Here is a 16,490-nt window from a genome sequence, read left to right on the forward strand (position 1 = left end):
GGCATGTGTCTGGCCACCTGCCCTTCAATCCCCCCCCTCCCCCCCCACTTGGGTTTTACAAGATTTACAAGATACAAGATACATTTAATTGTCATTTGGACCCCTTGAGGTCCAAACGAAATGCCGTTTCTGCAGCCATACATTACAAACACATAGACCCAAGACACAACATAATTTACATAAACATCCATCACATTGCTGTGATGGAAGGCCAAATAAACTTATCTCTCCACTGCACTCTCCCCCCCGATGTCAGAGTCAAAGTCAAAGCCCCCGGCTGGCGATGGCGATTGTCCCGCGGCCATTAAAGCCACGCCGGGTGGTGCGAGGTCGCACACCGGGTCTTGGTGTTAGAGCCCCCGGCGTGCGCTCGCAGAGTCCCGCGGCCATTCCAAGCCGCGCGGGGCAGTGATGTCAGGCCCCGCTCCAGGAGCTCTTCGACCCCGCAACTCGGGCGGGAGAAGTCGCCGTTGCGAGAGCCCTGAAAAGCGTCTCCCTCCAGGGACCCGCGGGCTCCCGGTGCCGCCGTCCACAGACCTGCCGTTGGAGCCTCCGACTCTCCGGTCGGGTGCTCCGATTTCTCCGGGTGCTCCGATTTCTGCCCACATTCCAAAGACCCTGGGATGGAAATCCTGGGGGGGAGGGGAGGGGGCGTGGGGACACGTCCCCCCTCTGTTTTGAGAGGTGGGGGACATCCCCCCGAAGTTTTTGTAATTCGGATTTTAAAACCGGGTGAAATTCCGCGAGACAGTGGGGGTGGGGCTGCTGATCGAGGCTGCTGATTAGACGAGAGAGACGCTGGTCAGCAGGCAATGGAGGGGGGAAATTATGATTCAGCGCTATCATTGGAGGAGGGAGGAGTGGGGTGGGGGGTGGGACTGAGGATAGACCACGGTGATTGGAGGAGGGAGACGTGGCACAGACCTGCATCTCTCATCTGCAGCCAGGATCAATCCCGGCTCTCCGGCGCTATCCCGCCCTCACCCGAGTGCCCCCCCCCCCCCCCACCCACCCCACAGGTGGTCAGAGAGGTCGGGAGTCAGACGGGAGCTGTACCCCAGGCCCACAGCCAGCGCAGAGAAGCAGCGCAAAACCCAGCTCATCTCTGCCTGTCCCACCAGGTTAACCTTCAGCCTGGACTTGCGGGAAATATGGCCAGCGCGGAGAAGCCGCGCTGGTGTCCAGGCAGGGCTGTAGGTTAACCCGGCGAGACAGGCAGAGTTGAGCTGCATTTAGTGCTGCATTGAGCCTCCGAAACCTCGCGCGTGTGTGTGTGTGAGTGTGCGCATGCTCGAGCGACCGCCAAAAAATTGTTCCCTCCCCCGGTCCCCTCCATATTTTGATAGCAATTTCCGTCCCTGCAAAGACCTCCAGGTTTTCGGTTAATTGGCTTCTGTAAATTGTCCCTAGTGTGTTGGATGGAACTAGTGTGCTGAATGATCGCTGGTCGGCGTGGACTTGGCGGGCTGATGGGCCTGGTTCCACGCTGTATCTCTAAACTCTAAACTTTTAAATGATGTTATTGTACCTGCCTCAACAAACTCCTCTGGCAGCTCAGTACATATACCCACCATCCCTGAGGATCCCTATAATATATATTTCCTTTCTCACTGTACGTGTGACGCCACTTGCCTGTGCTCCCTGGAGGGACCTCATTGAAACTTACTGAATAGTGAAGGGCCTGGTTAGAGTGAATGTGGAGAGGATGTTTCCACTAGGGGGAGAGTCTAGGACAAGAGGCCATAACCTCAGAATAAAAGGACGTACCTTTAGAAAGGAGATGAGGAGGAATTTCTCTCGTTAGAGGGTGGGGAATCTGTGGAATTCATTGCTACAGACGGCTGTGGAGGCCAAGGCAATAGGTATTTTTAAGGTGGAGATTGAAAGATTCTTGATTAGTACGGGTGTCAGGGGTTATGGGGAAATACAGGAGATTGGGGTTGAGAGGGAAAGCTAGATCAGTCATGATTGAATGGCGGAGTAGACTTGATGGGCCGAATGGCCTAATCCTGCTCTTTGAACTTGTGAACATGTACTTTACCATGTTTTTGTGTATTTTTATTCAGGCACCTTGACGTCGATCACTAACCTCGCTACAAGTCTGGCCCGGAACATGGATCGGCTATCTCTCGACGAAGAACACTATATGCGGCAGGAGGAATGGCGGAGGCAGCTTCCGGACAGCCTGGGGGAAGGTCTGCGGCAAGGACTGTCCCGCCTGGGAATCAGTCTCCTAGGTAGGGCAAGACAGTGGAGCCTGACGATAAATCACAAGAGCAATAGATCGGGTAGATGCACAATCTCTTGCCCAGAGTAGGGGAATCGAGAACCAGAGGACTTGGGTTTAAGGTGAGGGGGGAAAGGTTTAATAAGAACCTGAGGGGTAACTTTTTCACACAAACGGTGGAGGATGTATGGAACGAACTGCCGGAGGATGCAGTTGAGGCAGGTACAATCGCGGTATTTAAGAAACATTTTGACAGGTACATGGATAGAACAGGTTTAGAAGGATCTAGGCCAAATGCAGGCAGGTGAGACTAATGTAGTTGGGACATGTTGGTCAGCGTGGGCAAGTTGGGCCGAAGGGCCTTTCTTCGTTGCTGTATAACTGACTCTAAATCAAAGATGTAAATGCAAAACTCGAGAGTAAATTTTGAAATAAGAGTTCCAAACCCAGCGTCTGTTGAGTTTTTGAATCTGTGCTGTATCAAGGAACTAATAACCCCTTCACTGGTGCCAATGCATTATGAGGCAGACTGTGTTTCAGTGCTGGCTCTTTAATGTGGGTTCAGTTATTGATGACTGTAAATGTGTCTACGATGTGTCTACCGTTTATGTTGAAGCACTTCAGCTTTGTTTATACGGCTTTAAGTTTTGTGTAAACCTTGAAGAAAATCAGTTCATAATGAAAGAACCCAGATCCCACCTGCCCTGAAATGATTTTGCTGCCTTCAGAGAAATGAATCTATTAATCTCAATAAAATATTGCAGTACCAGCCTCTTGCTTTGCTTATGAAGCAGGTTTAGACGTCTGCTCATTGCAAGTTGGTGCAAAATTTGTCAGGAAGACTGTTGTATTATAATCGTTTCATTATAAAACTTCGTAAAATAAAAATGAATGTGTCAACGTCACTTTGCAAAAGTTCTCCTGCAACAACCTTTTTGATTTTTTGGGGTTGTTCTAGCGATGAGAATGGCAACAATATTTTACATGATGATCTTGTGCTGCATTGCCACCATTCAGTTCAATTTGACTCTAGGAAGAACTGTAATGTAGCAGTTATCTCCATTATTATCTTGGTACAATATTGAGCAGAGGTCTATATGTGTATACGTGTTAAGAAGACTTTGGTGAGACGCCTTCTTGAACTGTTGCCGTTCATTTGGCAAAGATCATTTTGACAATGAGGAAGATTAGGAGTTGTTCACTTTTAGAGTGTCTAGACTAGTGGTTATTAAAATGTTATGCATTCAAGTATCGCTAAAAGTTGAACAGGATCCCATACGCCAAGATAAAATTGCGAACCTGGACAAGAAAATTTAATGGAATGCACCTTGACTAAGATTCAGTCAAAGTAGTAAACCAATTATTTAAAAACCAAATTCTAAGATAAGGTGGACAAATACATTTAAAAGCCAATTACTTAGACATCAGACTTTAGAAACATCAGCGCAGAAACAGCCTCTTCGGCCGACTGAGGCGGTGATTGCATGAGACGGTGACTGCTGCAGATCCTCTGATGAAGATACTCCCAATACCAATATCTAACATCTATTCAATAGGTATTGATTGAGCTTTGTGATTCCGACCCTAAGCCTCTTCCTGATGGTAGGAGTGAATTGGCAATGTGGCCAGGGCGATGTGGGTCTTTGATAATATTGACTGCCTTTTTGAGGCAGCACCTCCTATAGATTCCTTTGATGGTGGAGAGGTCAATACCCATGATGGGTCGGGCAGGATCTACCACTTAAAAAAAATATATATATATATATATATATATATATATGTGTGTGTGTATATATGTGTATATATATATATATGTATATATATATATATATATATATAATAAATGTGTGTGTATATATATATATATATACGCAGTAAGGAAATAGAGCATGGAGGAGGAACAATTGGGTAGGCAGATTGGGTGAAGGGTTCCCTTATATATTGATCCTATAGGATGTGTCTCCTGTGGCACTGATACCCTGGGAGAAATTTATCTTTGGTTGACAACCCTGAACAATTTCTTGAATAACACCCATCGATTGAAGAGAATGGATCCTCGTCAATGGATGTAAATATAGCCAGTAGCTGATTAACAACATAACATAAGGGACCAAAGAGAGATGTCATTCCCCCTCCCGTGTATTTCAAGCCCAAAGCAGTCAGCTCTCACAGCAAAAGGAGTAAAACTATATATGCAAGGGAGTGTAGATGCTGGTTTATGAACAAGGCACAAAGTGCTCGGGCAGCGTCTCTGGACGACATGAAGGCGACATTTCTGTTTCGGTGTATTATTGTCACGTGTGCTGAGGAGCTGTGAAAAGCTTGGTTTTTCATGCTATCCAAACAGATCAGGTAATACTAGACAAATACAATCAAATTAAACTCAAGTACAATAGATAGAGTGAAGAGAAAAGTACATAGAGCAGTATATAGTTCTCAGCATTGTCATGCAAAAGTTCTACAGACAAAGTGCAATGTCCATAATGGGGCAGCAGTGAATCAGTCAGTACCCTAGCTTATGGAAGAAGTCCAGTTCTGAAACGTCACCTATTCATGACCTCCAGAGATGCTGCCTGACCCGCTGAATAAAAACATATGGTGGTGGAGAGAGAATTCAAACTTATTTGTTTGGCATGTGAGTAAAAATGGGCAAGCCATAGCGAAGGCAAGATTGGATTGTTACCTGTTCCCTTTGAAATTCCAGGTGCCATCGCTGGAATCGTGGATCAGCCAATGCAGAATTTCCAGAAGACCTCGGAGGTGTCAGCTGGCCGCAAAGCCAAGGATGTCATCTCAGGTGTGGGCAAGGGGATTGTTGGCGTCCTCACCAAACCAATAGGTGGAGCTGCTGAGCTGGTCTCCCAGACTGGCTACGGTACGTTTTCCCAGTGGACACACCAGCCTTTCGTACATTTTATCAAGAGTCAAGAATGTCTAATTGTCTTATATACCAAAAATGGAACAATGAAATTCTTACTTGCAGCAGCAAAACAGGTATTTAAGCATAGTACTCACAGATAACATAATAAACAAACCAACTTCAATAAATTAAAAACCCTGATATAATTGCAAAGAGCCTGAAACCATTACTGCATCCAAGATAGTTCATAGTTAGTGTTTATAGTGTTCAAGAGCCTGATGGCTGTTCGGAAAAAGCTGTTCTTGAATCTGCAGGTCACGGTTTTCAGACTCCTGTACCTCCTTCCTGAAGGTAGGTTTGAAATGAGAGCATGGCCAGGGTGGTGGAGGTCCTTAATGATGCTGGCTGTCTTTTTGAACAGCACCGCCTGTAGATCCCTTCGATGGTGGAGAGGTCACTACTCATGATGGACCAGGCGAGGAAAATTAATATATGGATGGTACTATCACAATGTTTAAGAAACATTTCGACACGTTTAGAGGCATATGGGCAAAATGCAGGCAGGTGAAACTAATGTAGATGGGACATGTTGGTCAGTGTGGGCAAGTCGGGCTGAACAGCCTGTTTCCATGCTGTATGACTATGATAGCAATGCAACGACAAATGAACACCAAGAATCTAGGACAGAATATATTGAAAATTGGTTAGGATGAGGAATGGTTGAATAGTTGCCAAGTGTTTGGGGATGTCAGTTAAGTGCATAAAAGGGGAAAGAACCATAATGATATATTGATTGGGTTCGGATGAAAATTAGACTGATGGGTCTTGGAGTCAATGTGGATGATGAGTTGAAATTTCTCCTTCTGTACCTTGTTGGGCTAAATCATACCACACTCGGTCCATGTACCGGTTACATTGTTCAACTAATATTCGCTGCTGGCCACTATCATGGCAAACAGGAAGCCAGCGGTGTGAATTAAGGCCATATCCACAAACCACCATGATGTTTATCACCACTGAGCCTTTTCCAATGATGATAAGAATGATAGTCGTGTATTGACCATCATTATGTATTGTCTTCCCGCTGACTGGTTAGCACATATCAAAAGCTTTTCACTGTACCTTGGTACACATGACAATAAACTAAGCTCAAACTCAAACCTCATTTAAATCTGGAAGTTTCTCCCAGAAGAAGCTGTTGAGTTGAGTCAGTTGGACATTATGTTATTGTCAAGAGAGGGTATTAACAGATGTAAATTAAATGTAGATTTGACACAGAGATCAGTCATTAGATACTGGAATAAGCATGAAGGGCAGAATGATTGAAAGATGATTGTGTTTGTCAAAGGTTTGAAAAGCTGCTATCATCTTCACAAGTGTAAGCAGTGCCAAGCATCACAAGATGCATTGCTGAGCCAGACCGAGCTGGGAAATTCCATGTTTGGTCTCGGGTCTGTTTGCTAACTAACCAGCATACAACTGTATTACCCTTACAAGAACATGCGGAAAGTGGTATTCAATTCACGGTCCTTGTCAAATAAGTCACTTCAGCTGCAGATGCCAAACTATACGACAGTTGGCAAAATCTGACTGAAACTAAAACCCTTCGGCAGTCAAACACATTCAAACGCACTCCTCCAGACTCAGGGACAAATTCTTTTCAGGCAACTGAACCATCCTATCACTAGAGAGCAGCCCTGAGTTAATATCTAACACATTGGAGACCCTCAGACTATCTTTGATAGGACTTTACTGGCTTTATCTTGCACTATTATTCACGTTATTCACTTTCTCATGTATCTGTCCACTGTGGATGGCTCGATTGTAATCATGTATTGTCTTTCCGCTGTCTGGTTAGCAGGCGACAAAAGCTTTTCACTGTACCTCAGTAAACGTGACAATAATCTAAAGAAAATCAACCTGGGGTCAACTTTTTTGGTGGAATCCTGAACAAATCAAGAAATTTTGCTTTTATTTTTACAACTCAAAATATACACAAAATATACACAACCTGGAGTATTGTGTGCGGTTTTGGTCCCCTAATTTGAGGAAGGACATTCTTGCTATTGAGGGAGTGCAGCATAGGTTTACAAGGTTAATTCCCGGGATGGCGGGACTCTCATATGCTGAGGGAATGGAGCGGCTGGGCTTGTATACTCGAGGGTTTAGAAGGATGAGAGGGTATCTTATTGAAACATATAAGATTATTAAGGGTTTGAACACGCTAAAGGCAGGAAACATGTTCCCGATGTTGGGGGAGTCCAGAACCAGGGGCCACAGTTTAAAAATAAGGGGTAAGCCATTTAGAACGGAGATGAGGAAACACTTTTTCTCACAGAGAGTTGTGAGTGTGGAATTCTCTGCCTCAGAGGGCGGTGGAGGCCAGTTCTCTGGATACTTTGAAGAGAGAGTTGGATAGGGCTCTTAAAGATAGCGGAGTCAACAGATTTGGGGAGAAGGCAGGAACGGGGTATTGATTGGGGATGATCAGCCATGATCACATTGAATGGTGGTGCTGGCTCGAAGGGCCGAATGGCCTATTCCTGCACCTATTGTCTATTGTCGATTGTTGGAGTAACTCAGCGAATCAGGGAACATCTCTGGAGAAAAAAGGTGGTTTACGTTTCGGACGGGGCCAGACACTACCCAAAGCAGGTTGGTTTTCCCAACAGATTCAGGTGAGGTCAACAACCTTCACCATGAAGGTATTTTATGTTAATTTATTTTAATTAATGTTAATATTTCATAGCTTCATGGTGAGAACAGCAAGGTGTAAAGAAGGCAGGGTGAGTTTTGTTTACAGGAGAGTAGGAGTGAGTGCCTGGAACACACAGTTATGGGTGGTGAATATATCTGGAGGCAGATACGACAGTGGCATTTAAGAGGCTTTTGCATTGACACATGGATATGCAGACAATTAAGAGATATGGATCACCTGCAGGTAGAGGAGATTAGTTTAACTTGGTTTCATGTTCAACACATTCATTGTGGGCCAAAGGGCCTCTTCCAGTGCTGTACCCATGCTATTATAGGTCAATTTAGTTTAGTAATTCAGCGCGGAAACAGGCCCTTCAACCCACCAAGTCCGCGCCGACCAACAATCCCCATACACTAGCGATGTCCTTCCTACACACTAGCGGAGCATCCGGAGAAAACTCACGCGGTCATGGGGAGAACGTACAAACTCCATCCATACAGCACCCATAGTCAGGATCAAACCCATGTCTCTGGCGCTGTAAGGCAGCAACTCTACCGTTCTGCCACCCAAACACGTTATATTCTGTTTTTATTTGTTCTTTGCATTTAAATGTTTTATACCAATCTTTAAGATTTTTTTAATTATCTTCACAACATCATCCATGGAGGTAGATAGTAGCTGATAGTAGTGGATCGCTGGATGGTGCAGTTTCGGTGGGATGAAGGGCCTGTTTCCATGTTGTTTCTCTGGGATATAAAGTACAAGAGTATAGGAATAGCCCAAGACAGTGAGTGTTCATGCATGGTGGATTTTATCATTGATATCTGCCTTTGTTGAAAGGTGGCTCTTTTATTATTCAAGGGACAGGTTAGTAAATTACCTTTGTTATGCAAATATGTAGTGAACTATTAGACAGTAGCCTGGTGCTTGATTTGCAATGCCTGAACGCTATGATGCTCTTTGTTCTGGAAAGGTAGATTGAACAGTTTTACATTTGTTATGTGAATTAATTCCAATCCAGTGGAGTGATCTCCTTGCTCTTTGCCACTGGCAATAGCTTCATAGGCTAGTAAAGCAGGGGAATAGGCCATTCAGGTATCAATTCCTGTGCTAGACATGATGCCAAAATAAGCTAATCTCCCTTTTCCTGCACGTGATCTATCTTCTCCCCCCCTCCCCCACGCCCAATCCCCCTCCTCCCCACCATCCCCCTCAATTCCCAGCATATCCATGGGCCTATCTAAAAGCCCCTTAAACATCACTATCGTATCTGCCTCCATCACCATTCCTGACAGCACTGTCAAGGGGAGAACGTACAAACTCCATAGGGACAGCACCCATAGTAGGGTCGAACCCAAGTCTCTGGTACTGCAAGGCAGCAACTCTACCGCTGCGCCACCATGCCGCTTCAACCTATCCATGTTCTCCAGAGATGATGTCTGACCCAACTGAGTTTTCCAGTACTTCCAGTCTTTTCTGGTGAACCAGCATCTGCAGTTCCTGGTGTTTACACAGATGGGGTGAATGGGAAGGGGAGGAGAACAGTAAACCTCACACATTCAACCTCACATGTGTTTTGAATACTAAACATGTTTTTTTATTTATATTAATCGTGCAATTTTGTTGATTTAGTCGAAAGATTACCCAGTGACCATAATAAGAAATGGATATATTTGGGGAGAGAGATTTTTTCTCATAATGATACCTCAGAAATACTATCCAAGGGAAATTATCATACTTGAATGTTGAGCTAATGTAATTGTCATAGTGTATAGAAATCACCAATTGTTCCTGCTTTAGTTTTCAATGAGCATGCTTGGGAAAATCTCCCACCAGCTCACCCATGCTGGCAGTTCAACAATGCTTAGCATTTATGAGGTTGGGTTTATGGGTTTTAATTTTTGACACCATTATATAGCTTTGGCTTTTACGTAATTGCGGTTAAAGAGATAAATATCCCTGACCGCCGGTTCCAAACACATTACATCACTTTGGCACTGCGCGGCTGCCGAGTTAAGTACGAGTTAGGATCTTGTCTTTGTTGCTTTAGGTATTTTACACGGAGCTGGACTATCTCAACTTCCCAAGCAGAGGTTTCACCCCACTGAACAACAGAATGACCAGGCCCCAAACAGCCACGTCAAATATGTCTGGTAAGACTATTCTGGCAGTCAGTCATTTTTATGATAGCATTATTCATTACATTGGTCTGGCATTGTATCAAACTAACAGGTCATTTATCTTGGAATGGTTTGTTTCTTACACAAAATGTTTCGGTTCAGGAATTTTAAATTAAAAAAAAAAAATGTAATGGTATCTGTTCAACATTTTATGTCCTGACAGGAAAATGCTCCACTCCTTGGGCAGACCTGAAGTGTTTATGGCCTTGGAAGTGGTAATCGTGAGCAACTCTGGCCAGGAATACCAAGGATGTCTTCTGCTCACCTCCGAGGTGCTGTTTGTGGTCAGTGTCAGTGAGGACACACAGCAGCAGGCGTTCCCAGTCACCGAGATCGAGTGCAGCCTGCATCCAAAGAAAGAAAACTGTCTCCACATTGTGCTCAAGCAACAAAGGGTATCTTACGACAGTGAGGTACGATGCTTCCAAATTGGAACTTTCCCAGAGAATACGCACTTTTATCGATTTATCTGTTTATCGTAGGTTATTTATCCTTGGAGAAATAGTCACATGGGGCAAATTGCACATCTTATTATTTCTGTAGTTCACATCAATACACGTTAAAACAAGGGCATTGAATCATTGAATTACAGTGGTGCAGCTGGTAGAGTTGCTGCCTTATTGCACCAGAGTCCAGGGTTTCGATCCTGACCTTGGCTGCTGTTTGTGTGGAATGTTTATGTTCTTCCTGTGACCACGTGGGTTTACTCCAGGTGTTCTGGTTTCTTCCCACACTCCAAAGGTTTGTAGGTTAAATGGCTAAATGGGCCAAATGCAGGCAAATGGGCCAACCTGGCCAGCATGGGCTGAAGGACCTATTTCTGTGCTGTATGATTCTATGACTCGATGGCTCCAGGAGTTGACGGGAACCTGAGGAAAATCGAATGGGATTCACATAAATGTGTGCTAGATTCAATGGGCCGAAGATTAGATCAGATTAGGTTTGATTGTATTCACTATTCATGAATACAATCAAGCCAAAATCAAGTACAACAGTAGGGAAAGATATGGAATGCAGTATATAATTCCCTGCATTGTAGCACTTCCAGAGACCAATTTCCACATGAGGTAGATTGGAGAATCTTCAATTTCTTCCCAGCTGTTATCAGGTAACTGAATCATCCTACCACAACTAGAGAGCAGTCCTGACCTACTATCTACCTCATTGGTGACCGTCGGACTATCTGATCGAACTCTACTGGCTTTATCTTGCACTAAACATTGTTCCCTTAGCGTTATTCCCGAAACCTTAATTCCCTGAACGTTATTATCTTATCATGTATCTGTACCCTGTAAATGGCTCAATAGTAATCATGCATTGTCTTTACGCTGACTGGTTAGCACGCAACAAAAGCTTTTCACTGTACCTTGATACACGTGACAATAGACTAAACTGAAGAATCGGGACTGTACGCTAGCTTATTGAAGGACCATTCAGAATTCTGATAACAGAGGGGAAGAAGCTGTTCCTAAGCCTGGTGGTGCACGCTTTCATGCTCCTGTATTTAATGCCCGACGGAATTAGAGCTCCTCCTATGTCCATGCTGTATTACTCTATGAACTGATCCAGATTTTACGAGGATATTGCCAGGACTTGAGGGCCTGAACTGTTGGGAGAGGTTGTGAAGGAAATGACTATATTAGGGGGATGGGAGTGATCTCAGAGATATTATAGATCGTGAAACGGGAGCACCCTGAGCAAACCCACATGGTCTGTCTGCGGAGGGCGCTCAGCATCGCCAAGGACTGCTCTCACCCCAACCATGGACTGTTTACCCTCCTACCATCCGGGAGGCGCTACAGGTCTCTCCGTTGCCGAACCAGCAGGTCGAGGAACAGCTTCTTTCCAGCGGCTGTCACTCTACTCAACAACGTACCTCGGTGACTGCCAATCACCACCCCCCCCCGGACACTTATTCTTTTTTTTAATTCAAATCGTTTGCTATGTCGCTCTTCAAGGGAGATGCTAAATGCATTTCGTTGTCTCTGTACTGTACACTGACAATGACAATTAAATTGAATCTGAATCTGAATGGTCAGAGAGAGAATGTACAAATTACATCCAGACAGCACCCACAGTCAGGATTGAACCCTGGTCTCTGGCACTGTAAGGCAGCAACTCTACCACTGCACCACTGTGGTAGTACTATGACAACATTTAGTCATACAGTATGGATACAGGCCATTTGGTCCAACTTGCCCATGTCAACCAAGATGCCTTGTCAACTCTAGTCCTACTGCCCTAAATTAGCCCAGACCATTTAACATTGATAGGAAATCTTTAGAAGGTTATGGTCCAAATGCAGGCAGGTGGGACTAGTGTACGTGGGGAGTGTTGGTTGGCATGGGCAGGTTGCCGTGTTGGGCCTATTTCCGTGCTCTACATCTATGACTGGAATAGACTAGGAGTAGACAGGTTAAATGCACAGGGTCTTTTACCCAGGATAGGGGAATCAAGAACCAGAGGAAACTGATACAAGGTAAGGGTGGAAACATTTAATAGGGACCTGAGGGACAAACATTTTGCACAAAGGGTGGTGGATGTATATAACAAGCTGTTAGAGGAGGCAGTTGAGGCAGGTACTATCACAATGTATAAAAAATATTTGGACAGGTACATGGATAGGAGAGGTTTCAAGAGATATGGGTTAAAACACAGGTAGGTGGGACGAGTGTTGATGGAACATGTTGGTCAGTGGGTAAATTGGGCCGATGGGCCTGTTTCCATCCTGCATGTGTCTATGACTACATGGATCAGATAGCTTTAGAGGGATATGGGGCAAACGCAGGGAGGTGAAACTAGTGTAGATGGGGCATGGTTATCGGTGTGGGCAAGTTGGGCCAAAGGGCCTATTTCCATGGTCAATGACCATCTATGGATAGGGATATGGGCCAAATGCAGACTAGGTGGACTAGTATAGATGGGGCATGTTGGTCGGCGTGGACAAGTTGGGCCGAAGGGCCTGTTTCCACACTGTATGACTCTATGACCATACATGGATAGGACATGTCTGCAGATGCTGGTTTACACCAAAGTTAGACACAAAATGCTGGAGTAGCTCTGTGTATCAGGCAATATGTCGAGAGACGAGGAATAGGTAGATGGATATGGGTCAAACGCAGACAGGTGGGACTAGTGTAAATGGGGAAAGTTGGTCGGCTTGGGCAAATTGGGCCGAAGGGCCTGTTTCCGTGCCGACTGTGATTTATTGACATCAATTCCAACACGTTTCATTGTCTCTTGACCAGGGAGACGGCATCCGCGAGAGACTTTCGGAACAGCAGTACGAGCGGTTGGTGGACTACGTCACACGAACGTCACATTACATCATGCCCAGCAGTGCAGCCATGCTGCAGGCTCCTCTTGTGATTATCGCCGATCCTCCAGCCGTCAGGACAAAAACCTACCAATATCTGGTCGATCAGCACTGCGGAAGTGTGTTTGTGAGCAAGTTTGCCATGGTGAAAAACAAGGCACTGCGAAAGGGATTTCACTAGCTGCGCACACAAGTGGCAACCAGAATTATTTCCAAGCTGACCCCTCTCTGAGTGGCATGGTCTTGGCCAGCTTGACCGAAATGCACCACAACTTATTCACGAGAAGCTTTTAATCAAATAAATGTGATCTGGGTCAGTTAATTTCCGTAATTTAGTGAATTTGCCTATCTCGATAATAAGCCTATTGTTAATCAACGGTGTAAATACGGTGTTTAATGGAAGAGGTGTGGCCACTATGATAATAGATAATAGACCTTTTGATACTCTGGAACACTGAAGTAAATTGTCCGCTGCTGCCACTGATTAAGATTTTATTACTCTCCAATGCTCGTTTCAGCAAAAGAATTGATAATATAACTGAAAATATTTAAGGTAAATACATTTTAAAGTCAGAATCGAGTAGTGTGATTTTATTTGGACGATTGGACGAAAAGATTGTCCAATCTCATGGAAATGCAATGCGGTCAGTAGGCAGTGCCGTGGGAAGGGACATGGAAACTCGAGTCACAAACCATCCTGCAGAGGTTGTGGAATTCCTCACCGGAGCACCCATTGCTTCCCAGCTTCCCAGCTCCCTGACCAAAGGAACCTTGAAAATTCATAAATTCAAAAGCCATAGGAGCAGCATTAGGTCATTTGGGCTATCGAGTCTTGGGCGTATGTGAGTTATGCCCCTGTCCCACTTAGGAAACCTGAACGGAAACCTCTGGAGAATTTGCGCCCCACCCAAGGTTTCCGTGCGATTCCCGGAGGTTTTTGTCAGTTTCGCTCGCTGCTTCTACTACCTGCAACCTCCGGGAACCGCACGGAAACCTTGGGTTGGGCGCAAAGTCTCCAGAGGTTTCCGTTCAGGTTTCCTAAGTGGGACAGGGGCATAAAAGGGTGCCAAAGGTTACGGGGAGAAGGTAGGAGTGTGGGGTCGAGTAGGCGGATGGCTGAATGGCCCAATTCTGCTCTTATATCATGGCCCTATGGAGTCTATTCCGCCATTCAATCTATCTTTCCCTCTCAACCTCATTCTCCTGCCTTCTCCCCATAACCCTTGACATCCTTACTCATCAAGAATCTGCCAATCTCGGTCTTAAAAATATCCCAATGACTTGCCATCCACAGCTGTCTGTGGCAATGAATTCCACAGATTCACCACCCTCTGGTTCCTCCTCATCTCCTTTCTGAAGGTACATCCTTTTATTTTAAGGCCATGCCCTTTGATCCTAGACTGTCCCACTAGTGGAAACATCAATCTAAAATTGACACACAAAGAATCTCAGATACTGCTTTACAAAAAGAAAGACACAAAGTGCTGGAGTAACTCAACATCTCTGGAGAACATGGCCTATTTATGTCTAGACAGAATGCATCATGAAAAGACACCCTTTTGCCAATCAAAATGCCCCTCACCTGTCTCTTGCCAGGGTTTGTCCTGCCCTCACCTCTCTTCCAGCATTCAATTCCCCCCCCCCCCCTCAACCACCACTACAATCAGCCTGAAGGAGTGCGAGACCCAAATCGTCATCTATCTATGTTCTTCAGAGACACCTAAACAGCACAAGTATGCACATTCCCCATGCTGGTAACATGCCATAGTAGTGACGCAACAGAGATATTTTTGGAGAAGTATCCAGATCTTGGAAGGTGAGCAATTGTCGGCACTGCCTGCAATAACAGAACAAATAAAATGGGGACTGAATGGGTGACCAGAATTGGTGTGAAGCATCGAAATATTGCAGGGTCAGAAAAAATCACGAAAGTTAGGAGGATGGGAAAAACAATATAGAGACTTGAACCCTGGAGTGTGAATTTAAAGGGCTGTCCCACTTGGGCGACCTAATTCGCGAATTTAGGAGAGTTTGAAAAAATGTCATGTTGAAGACCTCCTTCGACTATGTAGAAGACCCCCTTCGACTATGTTAAAGACTAGCTTCGACTAGCTATGACTAGCTACTACTAACTTTGGGAAAGCTGGACACCGAATAGTGGAGAGTGAAGACGATCTCCTTCCATCTCCTTCGACGTCCCTTCAACTATGATGAACACTATCTACGACTACCTTCGACTACCCTCGATTACCTACGACTAACATGCCGACCTACTACGACTAAACCTACGAGTTAAAAGAGTATCGATTTTTTCCATGGCGACCTTTTTTACTCGCGGGCATTTTTCAACATGTTGAAAATACGCCGCGACCTAGCTGAGACTTCGAGTACACGGGGACTACTCTCGAGCATGAAGGAGAGTTACAAAGACCTCCTATGATCTCGTGTCGACTATGCTGCGAGTATGAGTCGAGGGCAAACTCGATAGGACTCGCGGATGAGGTCGCCCAAATGGAACAGCCCCTTTAGTATTCAGGGATCGAGGGGAACAGAGGCAAAGAAATAAAGCAAAAAACAAATAAGAAAGAACTTGGAAAATGGTTAGACACAAAGCGCTGGTTTACAAAAATATATATACAAAGTGCTGGAGTAACTCAGTGGGTCAAGCAGCACCTCTAGAGAACATGGATAGGTGATGTTTTGAGTCATGATCCTTCTTCAGACTTGAAGATTTGAGTCTGAAGAAGGGGTCCGACCTGAAACATTGTCTATCCATGTTCTCCAGAGATGCTGCCTGACCTGCTGAGTTACTCCAGCACTTTGTGTCTTTTTTTCCCGAAACCTATTAAATGGGTCTTATCACCAACACCTTTGTGGGGATTCATTTGCAGTTATTCCAGTGCATCAGTAGAGACAAGCAACTGCAGTTTCTGGTTTATACCAAAGATAGACACAAAGCATTGGAGTAACTCAGCAGAGCAGACAGCGTCCCTGGAGAAAAAGGATGGGTGACGTTTCGGATCAAGTCCTTTCTTCTGAAGAACGGACCTGAGCCGAAATATCACCCATCCTGTTTCTCCAGAGATGCTGCCTGACCCGCTGAGTTACTCCAACACTTTGTGTGTAATACTCCAGTGCACCTTGTGTGTGTTTCTATACATGTATGGTTAGGAATAGATTATTTTAAAGCGATTTGAAAAGATGCTGAA

The 16,490-nt window shown here is 45.0% G+C and overlaps 1 protein-coding gene across 6 annotated transcripts in view; it reads left to right on the forward strand.

The window, feature by feature from the left end:
* Window positions 1–13,882, forward strand: part of LOC129696443 (intermembrane lipid transfer protein VPS13B-like) — an 811,841-nt gene extending 797,959 nt beyond the window's left edge. For all 6 annotated transcript variants that reach the window (XM_055634334.1, XM_055634333.1, XM_055634338.1 and 3 more), the window contains exons 58-62: window positions 2,067–2,237; window positions 4,932–5,102; window positions 9,836–9,938; window positions 10,129–10,378; window positions 13,214–13,882. In XM_055634334.1, the coding sequence (XP_055490309.1) occupies window positions 2,067–2,237; window positions 4,932–5,102; window positions 9,836–9,938; window positions 10,129–10,378; window positions 13,214–13,462 (944 nt within the window). In that variant the 3' untranslated portion in view covers window positions 13,463–13,882. The remainder of the gene's footprint in view (window positions 1–2,066; window positions 2,238–4,931; window positions 5,103–9,835; window positions 9,939–10,128; window positions 10,379–13,213) is intronic.
* Window positions 13,883–16,490: the final 2,608 nt, after the last annotated feature.

The sequence above is a fragment of the Leucoraja erinacea genome, chromosome 4, assembly GCF_028641065.1.
Source record: "Leucoraja erinacea ecotype New England chromosome 4, Leri_hhj_1, whole genome shotgun sequence".
Taxonomy (NCBI): domain Eukaryota; kingdom Metazoa; phylum Chordata; class Chondrichthyes; order Rajiformes; family Rajidae; genus Leucoraja; species Leucoraja erinaceus.